The following is a 17476-nucleotide window of genomic DNA, read 5'->3' as shown; positions in this document are numbered from 1 at the left end:
ATGATTTGTCATTTGCACTGATACATCTGATGAGATACAAACAAATTTAATAATTGTTGATAAGTAACATAGATTAATAAATCATTAGAGTATATTTCCCAATAGATATCAAAAGTCAAAAGTGACATTTTCAATGTTTTTTATTTAAATTAGATAACATATAAAACTTGGTTTAATTTTCATCATTTTCATACCAAGTCTTTTAACCTTAAATTAGTATCCTTTCATTCCTTTAACATCATCATCTTCATCATTTAAATCTCATAACTTTATTTTAATATTTTATGATCCTATCTTTTCTGACTTATAAATTGTATTCCACATGTCAATCATAATTTCATATATGCATAAAAAATTATATTCATACATAAATCATTCTCTTTAAAGACAATGTTAAATGGATCGGAAGGGGGGGATTCGAGTTAATGGATCGACCTCTCGTTAATTAATTCATCATCATCATCATCATCATCATCGTACTCAGTATATCCCACCAATAGCAAAGCTATAGTAGGGTCTGAGGAGGGTAAGATGTAGACAGCCTTACCTCTACCCCATAAGGATAGACAGCCTTACCTCTCGTTAATTAATTAAGTATTGCAATTAGAGACAATTATCTATTTTATTTATTAGATGGAGATGGATTTTTATTTAATAGTTAAATGGAAGTTGTTTGTGTCCGTTTCTAACTAAATCGAGTCTCTATATAATCCCAAAGAATTTGACATTCGTATTAGAGTTAATGGGAGAATTGATCATACTTTGAGTTCTAATCATGGATCATAATATACTTGTTTAGCATATTATACAAGCCATTAAACTTCTATCTAACCCTTTAACAAGTATATATACGGCTCATTTAACTTCAATAGTCTTATGCCCGTATTCGGGTCTATGACACGTTTTCAAACATAACTTGTTTTCCCATTTAATGTTACCCATCAATTCTATACAGTGCACGAGTATACGTAGTTTATATAAAAAAATCTATATTTATGAATTATGATAAGACAAAATAGTTAGTAACTAGATATCTTACAACTTGGTTCAAACCAGCAAAACAAGACTATATGAAAACATTCCGATATAATTCATATGCAAACAAATATAAATTATGAAAACATAACTGAACCATATATTAATAATCTACTGAGTTACAACAAATCCAGAAACCAAAATCCCACACAATTACAAGTTAAATTCATCAAACATGTTTCCTCTGCACTCATTGAAAAACAAATACACTAGTGATACTGTCATTGGGCATATGACAAACAACAATAAATCGCCCGTTTTTCTTTGATTCTGTCAAGACACTTATGTATTTTTATCCACAACTCAAACGAGAATCCAATGGTTTAATTGCCTGACGACGCGGGATTCCAATCTCGCATGAATTCACCCTTGCAGCAAACCGTAACGAGCACAAGGATTCACCAACAGATGATGGGTCGGGTGACACATTTACAAACATCAGTGTCTTTGAGTCGCCTCCCAAACAAGGCTATAATTAAATAAAAAAAAGATAAATATAATATCATAGTGTACTGTTTTAAACTTTTAAACAAATAAATCTTATTTACGACGGGTTTGGGGGACGGGTTTGGGATGGGCTTTACTAACCAAGTATGGGCTCGGGAATGCCAAAACCCGACCCATTATCAGGCCTAGATATAAAGACTACAACAATAAGAAAGAGAGTACCTGGAGAAGATACGTAAGTTTAGAGTTTCTAAACGGAACATGGTCATCTTTTTTTGCCAACGCAAAAATAACATCACTCAATGAGGAAAGACTCTTGTTAATTGCCTGAATATGCAAAAACAAAATAAAAATAAGAATTATGTTTTTCTTTAAACGCTAGCTATATTTATACTCTTAGAGCACGGTTGAACCTGAGTTTCCTTCAAACGTTCTCCAGTGGCCCCGCTTCTCGACAACCGTTCGCTACCAGCCAAATCAATTAAATTTAATACCCCTTGAACTTGTTGTTCAGTGCTCTATCAAAACAAAAAAAACAATGTGTCAAGACAGGTTAACTTAATATAATAGCTTTAAGTAGTTGGATTTATAATAAATACCTCATTAACCCCGTATATCCTTAATGTGAACACCAGGTGACTTCTTGAAGAGTGTTCATTCATGTCAGTTTTACCAACTGACCTGAAAGAAAAAACAGCACAAGGTAATGTTAATAAACTTGTAATAATTCTAGAACAGTTGTAAAAAAACTATTTGTAAGCACAAAGAAAATTGACCCATGTGAAAATAGTTGTCAAGCTTTTTATATTTATAAATAGTTGAAAACATACCTGTTGTGTGCAGCCTGCTGAAGAAGAGTGGAAACATCCTTAATGCTAAAAACATCAGCAATAGTAAGATCAGACACAAATGTGTTGCCATCAGCATCGTGTCTAATTGCATATTGCTTCCCGGCCCCACCCACCTCGGTTCCACTAACTGGTCGTGGTGCCAACAAATCACGAATTGTTTCGTTGTATATTTCAAGCATTGAAGCCTAATAAGGTTTAGAAAGAAAAAATTAGCATCTAAAGGCTATATCTAATGAGACAAAAAGTTAATATAGAGTTGGAAAAGAATAATGATTTACCTGCATTTTGTACTTCCAACCTTGAGAAGCTAAAGCTTGACTGGTTTGGAACACCTGTTCCAAAGAACGAGGGATTAAACCCTTTTGCAATGGTGCATCAGGACGGCCCATCATCGTGTAAGTTTTTCCGGAGCCCGTTTGTCCGTACGCAAATATGCACACCTGTCAAAGACAACATAGACAGACATGTATTTGAGTTTATTTGATAATTATAATTTCTTTCACATACTAGCCAATAATGAAAAAGTAGGACGTTTGAGAATAAAACTCAAGAGAAAGAGGAATAGTTTTGGTATTTGTGAATAAAAGTGGAAAATTACACATCAAATCAAGACAGTTTTGTATATTTAATGTGAAAAAATCAATGATAACCTTGTAGCCATCGAGTGCACTCTGCACTAACTGTGATATCTCCATGAAGACCTCTTGTTGAGTTGCATTGTGGTCAAACACTTTGTCAAACGTGAAAGGATACCTTTGGCCTACATAATTGAAACATCAAATTATATTAATCCAATATTTACTTTCCAATTCCCAAGTCAATTACATAAAAACTCGTACCACTTTGATAAAGATCGATCCCTCGGCCAGCTAATTCGAGAGAACTAGGAAAAGAGACAGTGGCTTCTGCCGCAGGACCATCATCAGGCAACAAAGGTCGAACCCTACAAAACACTCTGATATTACCTTTCAGCTCCTGCCAAAAAAATACTGTAAACCATTAGCATGGAATAACATGTTATTTACAATAACATTCTTAATAAACAAGAAGGTGTACCAAAATGGTATTATGGAGCTTCTTCCTCAAATTCTCCCCTTCTAAAAGTTTAGTCTCCGCATCCCTTAAACGATCTTGTAGGTCTGATATAACTTGTTTTTGGTTCTCAAATTCAGTCCTTATTTCTGACGAGGTCATATCAGCCATCTAATTGAAATTTATTAATCAGCTCATGTTTTTAGAAATAGTAACATAGTTAAAAGGATGAAAACAATAGAAACTGAAGCACAGTACTTTAAGTTTTTGGTCTGCTGCAGCCAGTTTATTTTGCAATATAGATATTTCTTCTCTTTGGGAAGAGCATGTATCCTACAAAATGGGTTAAAAAATGTTAAGTTTTGAAACAACTTGCCAGATAAAATATAATGAATCCAAAAGAAAAGATGAAACAAACCTCCAAAGCAGCTGATTTTATAATCAAGTTATTAACCTCTTCAAAAGTGCGCCCGGCATTTTCTTTAGTTTTGTTAAGATCAGAAGTTAACTCCTGAACCTGTAATAACTGTCTATCGCGATCTTCTCTGACTTGTTGTAGTTCTGCTCTAAGGACATCAACTTCTCTCTTTGCAGCTTCTTTTTGTTTAACTGCTTCATCTCGGGATTCCTATCGCAACAAAAGTTCACAAAAAGATTTAAATTGGAACTAATTAAAATAGAACAAATGTGAAGAACTAAAGATGAAATCATAATTAAAAAACCACAGCAAATAATGGTGTCTTTTCAAATTATAGTTAAGATAAAAGGGTTCAGTTATTATATATAAAGACTAGAGAGTTTCAACTTTGAACATAAAACTTTTATAACTTGGAAACCTAGATTTCTCTAGCCATAAACAATATCAAGAAAATATTATCTCCAATGCCAACAAACTTGATCATTATATGTCAACATATAATTGCTAATTTGCTATTGTAGTAATGAAGCAAAAGACATCAAAGTGGCATATAAATTATAAAAACAATACAAGTATTTTGATAACAAAAAATATATGATTTTAAAAGACAAATGTGGAAGGCAAAAGTCTTACTTTGGTGGAAGTAAACTCATTTTGTAACATTTTATAATGACCCTTCAAGGTGGATTGATTATCAAGTATTGCAGCTTTCTCATTTAATACTCGTTTGTTTGCATCGGTTTCTGCTTTAAGTTCATTTTGAAGTTTACTGTTGTACTGTTGCAGGCTAGTGTTGTACTCTTGCAACCTCTTATAATTGTCTTCTTGAGCTTTTAGCTGAAAACATTATGAAGAAAAACATAGAACTAAATATATCTTCTACATAAGAAATAAAAACTGTTGACTTTATAGTACCTTCTCATTTGCATTCAATGCATTTTGCACAGCCCTTGCAAGTTCTTCCCTTAAAGAATCTTGAGTCTTTTCTGAAGCCATCCTAGCTTCTTGTTCTCTCTTGTGAGAATCAAGGGCATGCTAAGAATGCATACAAAAATAGATACAATGTAACAAACAAACAAAATTAATTGGATACTAAGGAGTTGGTATTGATTAAACAACTTACTTGTTTCTCAAATTCCTCCTTCGCCAAACTTTCTTTCAAAGAAGAAACCTTGGCTTCCAATTTTGAAATAATATCATTCAGTTCTTCTTCTTTACTTTTCATCACAGCCTCTGTAAACATATACAGGTGATCAACAACTTAAAGCATATTAAAACAGCATTCTTTGGAATCTAGTAAAACAACACAAACCTGTTTCTACACATTTTCTTTCTGATGACGCAAGCGTCTCACGCAAGTTATCCTTCTCCGCGTTAAGGTCTTGTAAACCCTTTTGAAACCATTTTATACACACTTTCAACTTCTTTAAGTACTCTGTCATCCAATCTTGTTTACCCTAAAAATGACCGGCAAATAGTTAAAACACATGACGATAGCATAGACTCTTCAAACAATAATAGATTATATACCTTTGAATCAAACTTTTTTCCTTTAAACCTCTCATTTAATAGTGCATCCACCTCTTCCTTTGTGAATTCAATAACTTCATTCTCTGGCGCTTCTGCTTCAGAAAGTGGTGCTACAGAAACCTCCTTGTGATTATTCATTGGAGTTAATGCTTGCCTACCTCTACTTGATAATGTAGAGGACATAAGCCCGCCCGTTTTTTCTACAATTTTCCTACGCTTATCTAACGGTGCATCATCACCCACTCGGTTTTTCTGCAAAATTAAATCAAACTCACATCAGTAACCATAAAAAATCCTAAACATTACATGTCATATTTTTAAACACAAAACCAACAGATTAACATTCAAATAAGATTGGTAACATTAAAAACATTAACAGAAATGAACTCGATTCAACTTTAAAATCACAAATAAGATTAGTACACTAGGGGGGCGTTTGGAATTCCTTATTTTCATCAACTAATAACTTATAAACTTTTTGAAAAGTTAATAAGGTGTATAAGGTGTTTGGCAAACCATAAGGCGTTATGGATTTTAACTTATGGAGAAGGCAAAATAAAGGGGTTTTGAAAAGTTAGGAATATGTAACTTATTAACTTAATGAGTTTGATTTACCTATTACACCCCTCTAACCTTCAAAACCCATTACACTCCTTTTAGAAAAAAGTGTCCTTTTTAGTCATTTTGGTTTTCCCCAACACATAAGCTAATCCAAACACTTTTTTTTTAAAAAAATCATAAGTTAATAAGTCCTTTTAACAAAAAGTCCTTTTTCACTTAAATAAGCAATCCCAAACACACCCTATAATGTGAAACTAAACATGCAGCACAAATTGAGCGTAAAGTATAACCAAACAACCGAAACAATTGCACTAGACACTTAACCACAATCAGAAGTATGAACAGACAATACATGAACTATAAATCCAAATAACACATGAACAGAATCATTATATACTGAAGGCATAGTACGATTTTCAGTATCGACAAACAAAAGCACTTTCACTATAGAAAATGACATCACACAGATATAATCAACATGCTTTTTACGTACTTTTTTAGGAATTATGAATATTTATTATAAAAGGTATATACGTGAGACAGTATTATCAAAAATCTTGAACTCTACTCGAACATATAAAAACAGATAAAACAACCACCAAGCAAAGAGTTAACTTTGTTTGAATATATTATTAGTATACTCGAAAGACAAAGTTTACTTCCGTAAACATTTAGATAACATTTAAGCACATATGTATACTCGAAACAGTTCATCTCGAGACTAAATTCACATCAATAATATTTGTACAGTATAATATGAAGGCAATACATGAGCTATATACCTGCATTCAAACAAATTGGCAAACACACAGCCAATGGTTTAGCATTCAAATAAGATTAGTAACATTGAAAACATTAACAGAAATGAACTCGATTCAACTTTAAAATCACAAACACCATAATGAGAAACTAAACACGCAACACAAATTGAGCGTAAAGCATAACTAAACAGCCGAAACAAGTGCACTAGACACTTAACCACAATCAGAAGTGTGAAGAGAATCATTATATACTGACGGCATAGTACGGTTTTCAGTATCGGCAAACAAAAGCGCACTTTAACTATAAAAAATGACATTACACATATCCAACGGCCAACAGTTTATCCCTAGACTGAATTCACATCGATATTAAACAATAACAATACGAAGGCAATACAGGAGCTATTAATGTAAATAATATACAATTAATAATGTGAAACTAAACACGCGGCACAAATTGAGCGTAAAGCATAACCAAACAACCGAAACAATTGCACTAGACACTTAAACCACAATCAGAAGTATGAATAAGCAATACATGAGCTATAAATCCAAATAACACATAATTAGAATCATTATATACTGACGGCATAGTATGGTTTTCAGTATCGACAAACAAAAGCACCTTAACTATAAGAAATGGCATTACAAGTATCCAAAGGTTTATCGCTAGACTGAATTCACATCGATATTAAACGATAACAATATGAATGCAATACAAGAGCTATTAATCTAAATAATATACGATTAGAAGCACTTTAACTATAAGCTTACGTTGTTTACTGGAGGCTTGTTTTGGTTGCGAGTAGCCATCGATTCGATGATGGATTGCACCGATAATCGAATCCGATTGAAGGTTTAGTGAAGTGAAGTTGAGATTATGAATGGATTGAAATGAAATAGTTTTGGGGGAAAAATTGGAACGTTAGGGTTAGAAAGAGAGAAGAGAGGCTCCAGATATTTTTCAAATTTTGAAATGTATCTTTAACCGCTCTTCCAATATTATTGGCTTTAAGTTGATTTTGTTGGGCCGGGTCGTGACTCATGCTACTGATTGAAGGCTTAGAGCAACTTAATGGGCTGTACTTTTGTGCACTAATCGGGTTTTTCAAATACCCGGTTCCGGGAGTATACCCGGATCGGGCTCGGGTCTAGGTATTACCTCTAAAAACCATACCTTATGTATTGGGTCCGGGTCGGATATAGAAACGGGTATTCTAAAACCGGGTAATTTAATACCCTATTTCCGGAATTACGGGTATCGAAAAAGCCCTTTTTGGGGTTTTCGAGTTTTTTTCCGGGTATTTTCTCGGAATATATTGAATTTTTCAAGGGGTTGCACTTCTTAGGGGTTTTTTTTCAGATATTTTTCAGTATATAGATCGGGGTTTGGAAGCGGTTCCGGTTTTCGGGTATTACCGGGTACAAATTGGGTTCGGTTTGATTACGGCCTTTGGTACTGAAATGCTTACCATATTTGTATCCTAAGGGTCGGGTACGAGTTCGGGTATAAAAAACCCGGATACAAGAAAATGTATCTCCGGAGTTCGTTTAATGATAATGTAGTTTTCTACATATGATGTCCACAATAAAGCTGGAATTAAGGTTTTTTCTGTTTAACTTGAGACCGTTAAATTCTTGAAAATGGATATTATATAGTTGTTTAAAATGCAATATTCAAATTTGTTTTTTTTATGCTTTAACAATTTTTTTAACAAATTTCTAGACTAACAAATATCATTATAGAGCTCACTAATATGCCAACAAAAAGGCTGCGTAGTTTGCTGTAGAAATGGTTGGGCATGAGGGGCAATTTGAGAATTTATGAAAATATGATGCATTGTTTAATTGCAGGTCAAAATTAAAGTAAAAACTGTGGAGTTATATGAGCCTACTGTTGTGGATTTGGAGGACTTGTAAGATTGAATTTGTTTGAAGTCAAATTAACATGGAAAGTCAAAATTGAAAATGGAAAACAAGGGTTATGGAACGGGTGGTTTTTTTTTTTGAAAGTTAACTTTTATAAACACACCTTAGAAGAGACAAAACATCACAAAGCCAATTATTACACAAATGAGAAATTACACCAATTTAACCACGAAGCCGATTTTTTTATAATCTATTGCTAAACCAAAGAAAGCCCAGAGCCTTGATGCCTTCCAAATCAATTAGCTTCTTATTTAAAAGCTGTTGGATTGTATTAACAACCGATTATTAATATTTGAGTTATTTTTATTGCTTGTCATTTTCTTTTCTTTTATTTTGGGTGGTGCATTTAGGTGTGTGATGATGCAGAAGAGTGCTGCAAGATAAAAGCATACTACAAACTCTTGTCATTTACCCTATTACGGGTCAAAAAATGTGCTTATATGACGTGGGATGATTCAACCAGAAACTCCGCCCATGACTGCAGGCCCAAAATTATTAGTTGATGCTCCAAAGGACAAAAATGTAGAAGGTTACAAATTCAACTATGGTTCTTTAACTAAAATCTTAAATTGTTTATGCCAAGCATTACATTTGTACTTCTATTTTAGGTGCTTCATGATTCTTTCTGTATAAACATGAGCAATATCACTTATTAGTTGTTACTTGATATTCATACAATTTTTTAACAAATGACGTTAATTTATATTTGATTGTCAGATGATTTTCGCTGAAACCATATACCTAATCTCATCATTGATGATTTTTAGATAGTTGACTGTAACCTTGCAGTTTTTAGTAATAACTTTCAGATCAATTAATAGATACTAAAATCATGATATTGATATGCTATAGATTTTGATTTCATCAAAATACCTTTTCTTCACGACGATTCTTAGATTGTTAATTGTACTCAACTTTCTTTAATATTAGTATAAGAGTGCACTAAAATCCATATCTATTTTTAGTTAGGCTAACTTTTAAGTGTTAAAGAGTAAGGCTAACTGATACCCATATAATAAAAAGGATTTGTCATATCTTATAAATGAACTAAAAATTAAGCATTATTAATGTACACATTTTTTTAACAAACATGGAGTTATTATTAACTACTACTATTATTAACTGCTGCAAATATTCAATTTTTTGTTTTGACTTTGTTTTTACGAAGTTATAATTGACTACTACTTGTAGGTCTTGAATAAGTGTTTAGAAGTAGAAAAGACAAGCATGTCTACTCAGGTGAAATTAAGGTCTTGGATTAGTGTTTAGAACTAGATAAGACAAGTACGTCTACTCAAGTGAAATTAAGTAACATGTAATTGTAAGTGAAACATTGTTAAATATAACTTGTACTAGCTTTAAACCCGCGTATTATACGGGATTTGTCAAATAACCAAATTAGATATTTAATCATACGTAATTTAGGGATTTTCTTTTATAGATCAATTTAAATATTATCACACATTGAAGCCTATTTTCTTAATTTCAAAATGTTTGATATACAGTCCCGTGTAGTACACGGGTTATAACCTAGTTATAGTTTATAATAAATTGTGTTATAAGCATTAGTTTATTGAAAATGTTTCAAAACCCTATGATGGGTTTATCTTACTATTCCATAAATACACTGTAAAATTGCATCATATGATTATCTCATTACGTATAATAAAATTTATGAAAATATGTTTTCAGGATGATGGTTTGTCTAAACTCTCTATGTATCTACTTGGCTTCTAAGCGTGTGCATTTTATATTTTTAGATAAAGCACTTAGGACTATAAAAATACGAGTAACGGAGCCTCAAGAAACGACAAAAAATATTATAGCTCGCTAATTTCATTTTATTCGTTATCGGCTTTCTTTTCAAATCATGTTTTGGTCACGATATGCACCCCACATTTTAAAATGTACGTTATATTTGAAGATCAACTAACAGGTGATTATAAATGCAAATCGGTTTAGGTCTTGCACTATGTTTTAACTTTTATAAACTTTAGGTCCATAGTTATATAATTGTTAGAATATTTTAATTTATTATAACAAATATTTACATAGAGTTATTCGAATTAGACTATGTAGAACAAAGAGGCAAAGAGTCTTAGTTAGCATAGGTTCCAAACATCAAATAATAACATAAAAATACATCTTGCACAACCTATATGGAAGAGCAGTTAAGCGATGTTTATAATATTTGTCAAGTGTAAATATACGCTATTTAATGGTCCATATGTGAGCTTGAATGCATTTATCTATAAAAGGATTCAGCAAATAACTAATATTAAAATGCTCAACATTTCACAACTTATCAAGGTGTACGATGTTTGAATTTTATATCATAAATAACTTTACATGTAAAAGAGCATGAAACAGCTGGCTTGTTGTTTGGCTCTCAAAAGTTACTAGATTTCAATGGAAATAAAAGTAGAATTCCATTATTTGGCGTGTTTGGGAACGTTATAAGATTTAAATGGAAATAGAAATAGAATTTCATTCTTTGGCAAGTTCGGGTAAAATGAATTGAAATTGAGATTAATTCCAGTCAAATAAATCATTTAATGAAATTCAATAATCCTCCATATCCCAAAGGAAAGTTTAAAAAATCCGCCACGATATAGATAACTTATGAACTATAAATAACCATACCCGCTACTTTATGTTTCCTCATTCTCATCTATCGTTGTCATGATATCTTCATCGTTTGCTCTACCTAAGAGATCTCCTCCATCGTTGTTGTAAGGCTGGCGGGAGTCGTCCCGACCAAGTCGCATTCCTTGCCTAACCACATGATCAAACTTCCCACTCTTTTCCTCCCCTTTCTCGTTCCTTTACTCACAAACCATATGCTTCAACGATGAAGCCAACCCGCATTACACCTTCCATTCCCCTTCCCCGACGAGATGGAGCGTTGTTCACCGTCAAGAAAAAAAGGTACCACATCACCCTTCCCTTTCCCCATTTCCGATTCCATGTACACCCCTATAAAGGTTTGATCTTTTGACTTATCCCTCATCATTCTCCCCCATTGTTGTTGCTAGAAAGGTTCAATTTTCTCAATATATACTTTGTATATTCTTATTCCGTTGTGTATTTAGCTCAAACCTAGATTAATCTCTACTCCAAATGTTTTTAAGCTACGTTTTTTTCAAGCCTATAGTTGACGTGATTACAACCGTTTCCAGCTATTTTTTCCAACCCTTCATTTAAATAAATTCAATAATCCTCTAAATTGTAAAGAAAAGTTTAAATAATCCAGCACAATATGTATAACTTGTAAACTCTAAATAACCTTAACTGCTACTTTATGTTTTCTCGTGCTCATCTAACATTGTTGTGAAATCTTCGATCATAGATCTCCTCCATTGTTGTTGTTGTAAGAATGGCGGGAGTCATCCGAACCAAGCAACTCTCCATTCTTTGCCACACCTCCAAACTTTCATTATCCCCTCCCTTTCCTTGCCCTCTACTCACAAACCATCAGCTTCAACGATGAAGACAACCACATTCCACCTTCCATTCCCATCCCCAACGTCGCGAATCAATGTTCACGATTGGGAAAAGGGTACCGCGTCATCCTTCCCCTTCCCATTTATGATTCAATACCCACCCCTCTAAAGGCTTGATCTCTTGAATTCTCCCTTATTGTTAATAGAAATTAAAAAACCTCAGTTTTCTCAATTTTTACTTTGGATGTTCTTGTTCCGTCGCGTATTAATCTCAAAACTGGAGCAATCTCCACTCTAATGTTTTTCAGCTACAATTTTCCCAAATCTAAGTGCGCCGGAATTTCAACCATCTCCAGCTATTTAACGCTTCCGGTCCGATTTAAAAACCTCCCATCAACAAAAACTCCAACTAACACGTAAAACCACCCTCTCAACGGAAACGTCAAAGCTCAACAAAAACTCCAACTAACACGTGAAACCACCATCTCAACGGAAACGTCAAACTCAACAAAAACTCCAACTAACACGTAAAACCACCCCCTCAATGGAAACGCCAAATCTTATACTGACGACCTCTCCTTAAAAAACCATCTGGGTAAAACCGTCCCCTCAAACAGGTAAAACCTCCCGTCAACAAAACCCCAATAAACAGATAAAACCGCCCCCTCAACCCAAACATCAAAGCTTATACCGACAACCTCTCCTAAAATAAAATCAACCTGGATAATACTTACTCACTTAGCCACAACTCACAAGGCCTGTTAACTCGTTAAGTGACATACACTCCACTCTTAGTTGTCCGATGTCTTGTGTATATCGTGTTTAGCCTTCAACACACACATATACATATACATATATACATATACATACATACATATATATATATATATATATACACTCCCATCACCACCGTCTACCATTTCCCCCAAATTCTCACAAACCCTAATCTCACCATCACCAATGGCCGGATCCGAATCCGAGATCCAACCCGCCAATTCATCCTCCGGCGACGAAGCTGGACATTCATCCGACGGATCCGAATCCGACCCACCACCACCTCCACCACCACCTTCCGATCAACCCGACCCGACTCCCACCAAACCCAGATCGAAAATCCCAATTCAATCCACCAGCAAACGCCCCATAATCACCTCCGACATCGACACCTTTGATCCAACCAAACGGGTCAAAACCCACCCGGATACTGTTATTAATAATAATAATAATAATGGTGGTGAAAAGAAGCTATTGTTTCAGAGGCTGTGGAGTGAAGAGAACGAGGTGGAGTTAATTCAAGGTATGATCGATTACGTAAAGACGAAAGGTAAAGACCCGGCTGCAGACGTCAACGATTTCCATGAATTTGTTAAGAAATCGTTGCACGTTGATGTTAACGATAGACAGATGTTGGCTAAAGCGAGACGGTTGAAGAAGAAATTCGAAAACAATGTCGCCCGTGTCGAAACGAAAGGCAAAGTCCGCTCCTTTTCGAACCCGCATGAGAAGAAAATGTACGAGTTGTCGAAACATTTGTGGGGGAGTGATGGTAGTAGTGGTGGTGGCAATAATAATATTAGGAATGTGGGTTTGAGTTCTTGTTCCAAGAAAGTGAAAGTTAAGGTTAATGTGACTCCGAAGAGTCGTAAATTTGTGGTGCCCGAGAACGGGAACGATGTTGAAATGAAATCTGTGCAGGCGCAGGTGCAGGTGCAGGCGCAGGCGCAGGCGCAGGCGCAGGCGAAAGCGGTGCAGAGCGGGTCGGACGGTTTGGGTGTGTTGGGATCGTTGGGGTTGCCGTTTACGGACGAGGTGATAATGAGAAAAGGGTTGGAATTGGTGTCGGGTGCGAAGAAGGTTGAGATGGAGGAAAAGTGGAAGGATTTGAAGATGCAAGAGCTGCAGCATTTTATGAAGAAGGTGGATGTGTTGAAGGAGCAAGCGGAGATTGTGTTTAATGCGATTGCAAAGTCGGTGGCGAAATAAAGGACATAAGGTACATTGTGTTTTCGTGGTTGGTTATATGTGTTTAGGAGTTGATGAGTTGTGAAGTTTAAAAAGGTTAGATTTTGTGTTTGTGTTTGTGCAATATGTTTGTTTGGTATTTTACTGTGGTTATTATGAGATGGTTTGGTAAAGTGAATTGTTAACCGTGTCGCTGTGTATGTTTCTGTTAAATGAGTATGTATGTTTGATGTGAAGTTGATCTTTTTTAGTTACTTTAGGGTTTTTATTCACAAGGGTTCTTCTGCAATCTGCAGATTGCCATATAAGTTAGATATTTTGATACAGGGCTTACATTTCGGTGTTAGGATCGATAATCGTTACTCGATCATAGCTGCAAGTGGCACAAAATCTAGTATGTAGTTCAATGTTTAGCGTACATCGAGTCGTTATTAGCATTATTGATATAAAGTTTTCGAATTTCATTAAAAATGAAAGATTTTTAACAAATCAAGCTTTTTGCTATAAAACACAAAAAAGTTAAAAAAGGGAAAATAGGGATAGAAAACTGAAGATATCTGGATTAGGTTAGGTTACACATATAGCCATAATCAGTCGGTGAGTCGTGGACTCGTGGGTCGGACCGTTTGGGTTCATTAGGGTTACCGGTTAGTCGGTTACAGATGCAGTTATAATGAATAAGGGGTTAGAGTTATTAGGTTAGGTTACACATATAACCATAACTAGTCGGTGAGCTGTGGGTCGGACAATCTAGGTTCGTTAGGGTTACCGGTTAGTTGGTTACAGATGTGGTGATAATGAATTAAGGGGTCAGAGTTGGTGTCGGGAGCGAAGATGGTTGAGATGGAAGAGAAGCGGATGGATCTTAAGATTCTAGAGCCGAGCATTTTATGAATAAGGTTGCTAAATATGAATAAGTTTTGAAAGAGCTAGCAGAGATTGTATTTAATGCAATTACAAAAACGGTTGCTAAATACGGTATATTCTGATTATGGATATATGTGTTTAGGAGGTAATGAGTTATGAAGTGCTAAGAGGTTAGATTTTGTTTGTGTGTAATATGCTTGTTTGGCATGTTACTGTGTTTATGAGCTAGTTTGGACGTTTGGTAAAGTGAGATAATAAACGTGTCGTGCATGTTTCTGTTAATGAGCATGTATGCTGACTGTGAACGAATCAATGGATCTCTTCCAGTTACTTTAGGGATTTTATTCACAAGGGTGCTTCTGCAAATTGCCATAAAAGATAGATATTTTATGCTAGGGCTTCGTTTTGGTGTTAGGATCGATGATTGTTGCACAATAATAGCTGCAAGTGACAGAAAATCAAGTATGTGGTTCGACATTGTGCGTAGATTGAGTCATTATTAGTGCTTCTGCAAATTGCCATAGAAGATAAATATTTTGATCCATGGCTTCGTTTTGGTGTTAGGATCGATACTCGTGACAATAATAGCTGCGAGTGACAGAAAAAAAGTATTTGGTTCAACGTTTTGTGTGCGTCGAGTCATTATTAGCATTCTTGCTATAAAGCTTTTGAATTTCATTAAAAATGAAAGATTTTGAACAAATTAATGCTTTTTGCTGTAAAACACACAAAAAAACATAGGAAATAAATAGAGATAGAAAACTGAAGATATCTGGATTAGGTTAGGTTAGGTCACATTTTGGATTCAAACAGGTGCGGGCTGGTGTATGGGTCCGTGCGGGTGCATTGGCGGGCCATGTGGGTGCATGGGTCCTTGCGGGTGCATTGGCGGGCCATGTGGGTTCATCTTCTTTTCTTCTTTCTCAACTGCCATGGCAGAGATGTAATAAGAAACCGCAAACATGCCATGCATGATGCACGCGATGCCTCCAATTGACAAGTAACGATGGTTTGAAACGCCACATGATTTTCTTGATTCTGTGTTAGCCAAGACGCCAGCAATTAGCATCCAGAATCCGATAATTAGCGTTATCCTGGCACAACACTTTAACACATTAGGTAAATTTGGTTAAAGCAAATAATAATAATAACATGTGAAAATCCATACCATGAGAGGAAGAGTGAAACCATGGCTAATTGCTTGTTAGAAGTGGCTCGCTCGAGCTCTGGTTTCGACCATACAACATGGCAGCCGCCAAACAAGTTTGCAATGGCATGTGCAAATGTCAAGAACACTAAAGCAACAAACCCGAGCTTAAACGCTTTATAACTCGGGTCCCGACACTCCAAGATCCATACTTTTAGATTTTGTACCTTAAAAAGACACAATCATTAACACATACGCGGTATTAAGGTTGGTTATCGTGTGTTGAAACTTGAAACATCAAACATACCTTGTTTTGAGCAACCTCAGCTTCGATACCAAGAATGCCGGCTGTGAGATCCATGACTATGATCAATAAACAGACAAATGGCATGAGGTATTGACCGGCATTTTGACCGTACATTTGACTGTTGATGGCCATTTTTGTTGGTTAGAGAAGATGGAGGAGAGACAAGTAGATTGTGGGTTTTATAAACATGGAGTGAAAGAGGAATAATGAATAAAGTGAAACAGTGTATGAGGTTGATGTGCATATGATAGAACATGTTGTAAGATTAGCTGTTGGGATTCTTTCCATGGCTCAAAAGAAAAGAAGGGTATCTTTTCACCTAGCATAAGAAAGTTATTACTTGCATCTTTATACTTTTATATTTTGTGATAATATTAATAAATTTCATATTTTCTCTTAAAACTTGAAAAATGCCATAGTGACTAGTGAGTATTAACATACCCAGTTTCATATATTAGGTAGTTATCTCATAAAATTTACTATTTATGAAATAACCCAATTATTTTTCTACAAGTATGCAAAGCATCTTGAGGTAGGTACAATTTAATTTATATTTGAAGTTTGAATTTTAATAATATTATATGTTGTCATATTCTATTTTTCTTACAAAGATTATTAACCATTTTGGCATACTTTATTATTTCTATAATTAATATTAGATATATTTTATTTTTAAAAATAGTATTTTTCTTAAATTTCCAATCTACCATCGCGACGTGACCATTTATATTTACGTATAAATTTTGTTCGAACCTGATCCGGGTCAAACATAATATATATCTTTTTCTTGTTACTCTAAATTTCGAATACAAACGCCAATGTTTTTACATTAAGTCTCAATATACATTTAATTCAATACCGGATTACCCGGCTCACGTAATATGCGACCAAAACGGATGGTTAAATAATATATATATATATATATATATATTATGTTTTTTTACGATAACTTAATTTTGTATAGATACATCTTTATTTCTATCTACGTTTGAATTATATTAAATCCAAATATGCCATAAAACGCATACAAACTTTAGTAACTTTATGTTGTCAACATCTCATTGCGCCACACTGGTTAATGTGTATCAACGTTTCCGCCACAATGCGCGGGTTATTTACTAGTTATATACTATAATCTTATCTAAGGATTTAGGTTACTGGATTTGAAAATTTGGAGTGTATAGAT

At 34.6% G+C, this 17476-nt stretch overlaps 3 protein-coding genes across 3 annotated transcripts; 1 reads left to right on the top strand and 2 right to left on the bottom strand.

The window, feature by feature from the left end:
* Positions 1-1233: 1233 nt before the first annotated feature.
* Positions 1234-7570, bottom strand: LOC143621123 (kinesin-like protein KIN-14D). Its single transcript, XM_077092639.1, has 17 exons — positions 7410-7570; positions 5314-5565; positions 5096-5240; positions 4907-5016; positions 4699-4818; positions 4417-4620; positions 3784-3993; positions 3624-3698; positions 3390-3536; positions 3173-3308; positions 2984-3093; positions 2612-2773; positions 2313-2518; positions 2082-2163; positions 1896-2000; positions 1705-1809; positions 1234-1504 (listed from the first exon to the last, which is right to left on the bottom strand). Exons 1-17 carry the CDS (start codon positions 7446-7448, stop codon positions 1328-1330), a joined length of 2385 nt encoding a protein of 794 aa, XP_076948754.1. The 5' UTR covers positions 7449-7570; the 3' UTR covers positions 1234-1327.
* A 5343-nt stretch (positions 7571-12913) lies between these two features.
* On the top strand, positions 12914-14239 carry LOC143621122 (GLABROUS1 enhancer-binding protein-like). The gene has a single exon (XM_077092638.1). The coding sequence runs from the start codon at positions 12968-12970 to the stop codon at positions 13988-13990; it is 1023 nt and encodes a 340-aa protein (XP_076948753.1). The 5' UTR covers positions 12914-12967; the 3' UTR covers positions 13991-14239.
* A 1402-nt stretch (positions 14240-15641) lies between these two features.
* Positions 15642-16551, bottom strand: LOC143621120 (protein DESIGUAL 2-like). The gene is made up of 3 exons (XM_077092637.1): positions 16291-16551; positions 16005-16210; positions 15642-15930 (listed from the first exon to the last, which is right to left on the bottom strand). Exons 1-3 carry the CDS (start codon positions 16420-16422, stop codon positions 15642-15644), a joined length of 627 nt encoding a protein of 208 aa, XP_076948752.1. The 5' UTR covers positions 16423-16551.
* Between the last annotated feature and the right edge of the window lie 925 nt (positions 16552-17476).

This window comes from Bidens hawaiensis, unplaced genomic scaffold, assembly GCF_021521415.1.
Source record: "Bidens hawaiensis isolate Kalapana, Puna unplaced genomic scaffold, B.hawaiensis_p1.1 tig00002772_1, whole genome shotgun sequence".
Taxonomy (NCBI): domain Eukaryota; kingdom Viridiplantae; phylum Streptophyta; class Magnoliopsida; order Asterales; family Asteraceae; genus Bidens; species Bidens hawaiensis.
Note: the sequence above shows the minus strand (reverse complement) of the source record. Positions and strands in the feature narration are given on the sequence as shown.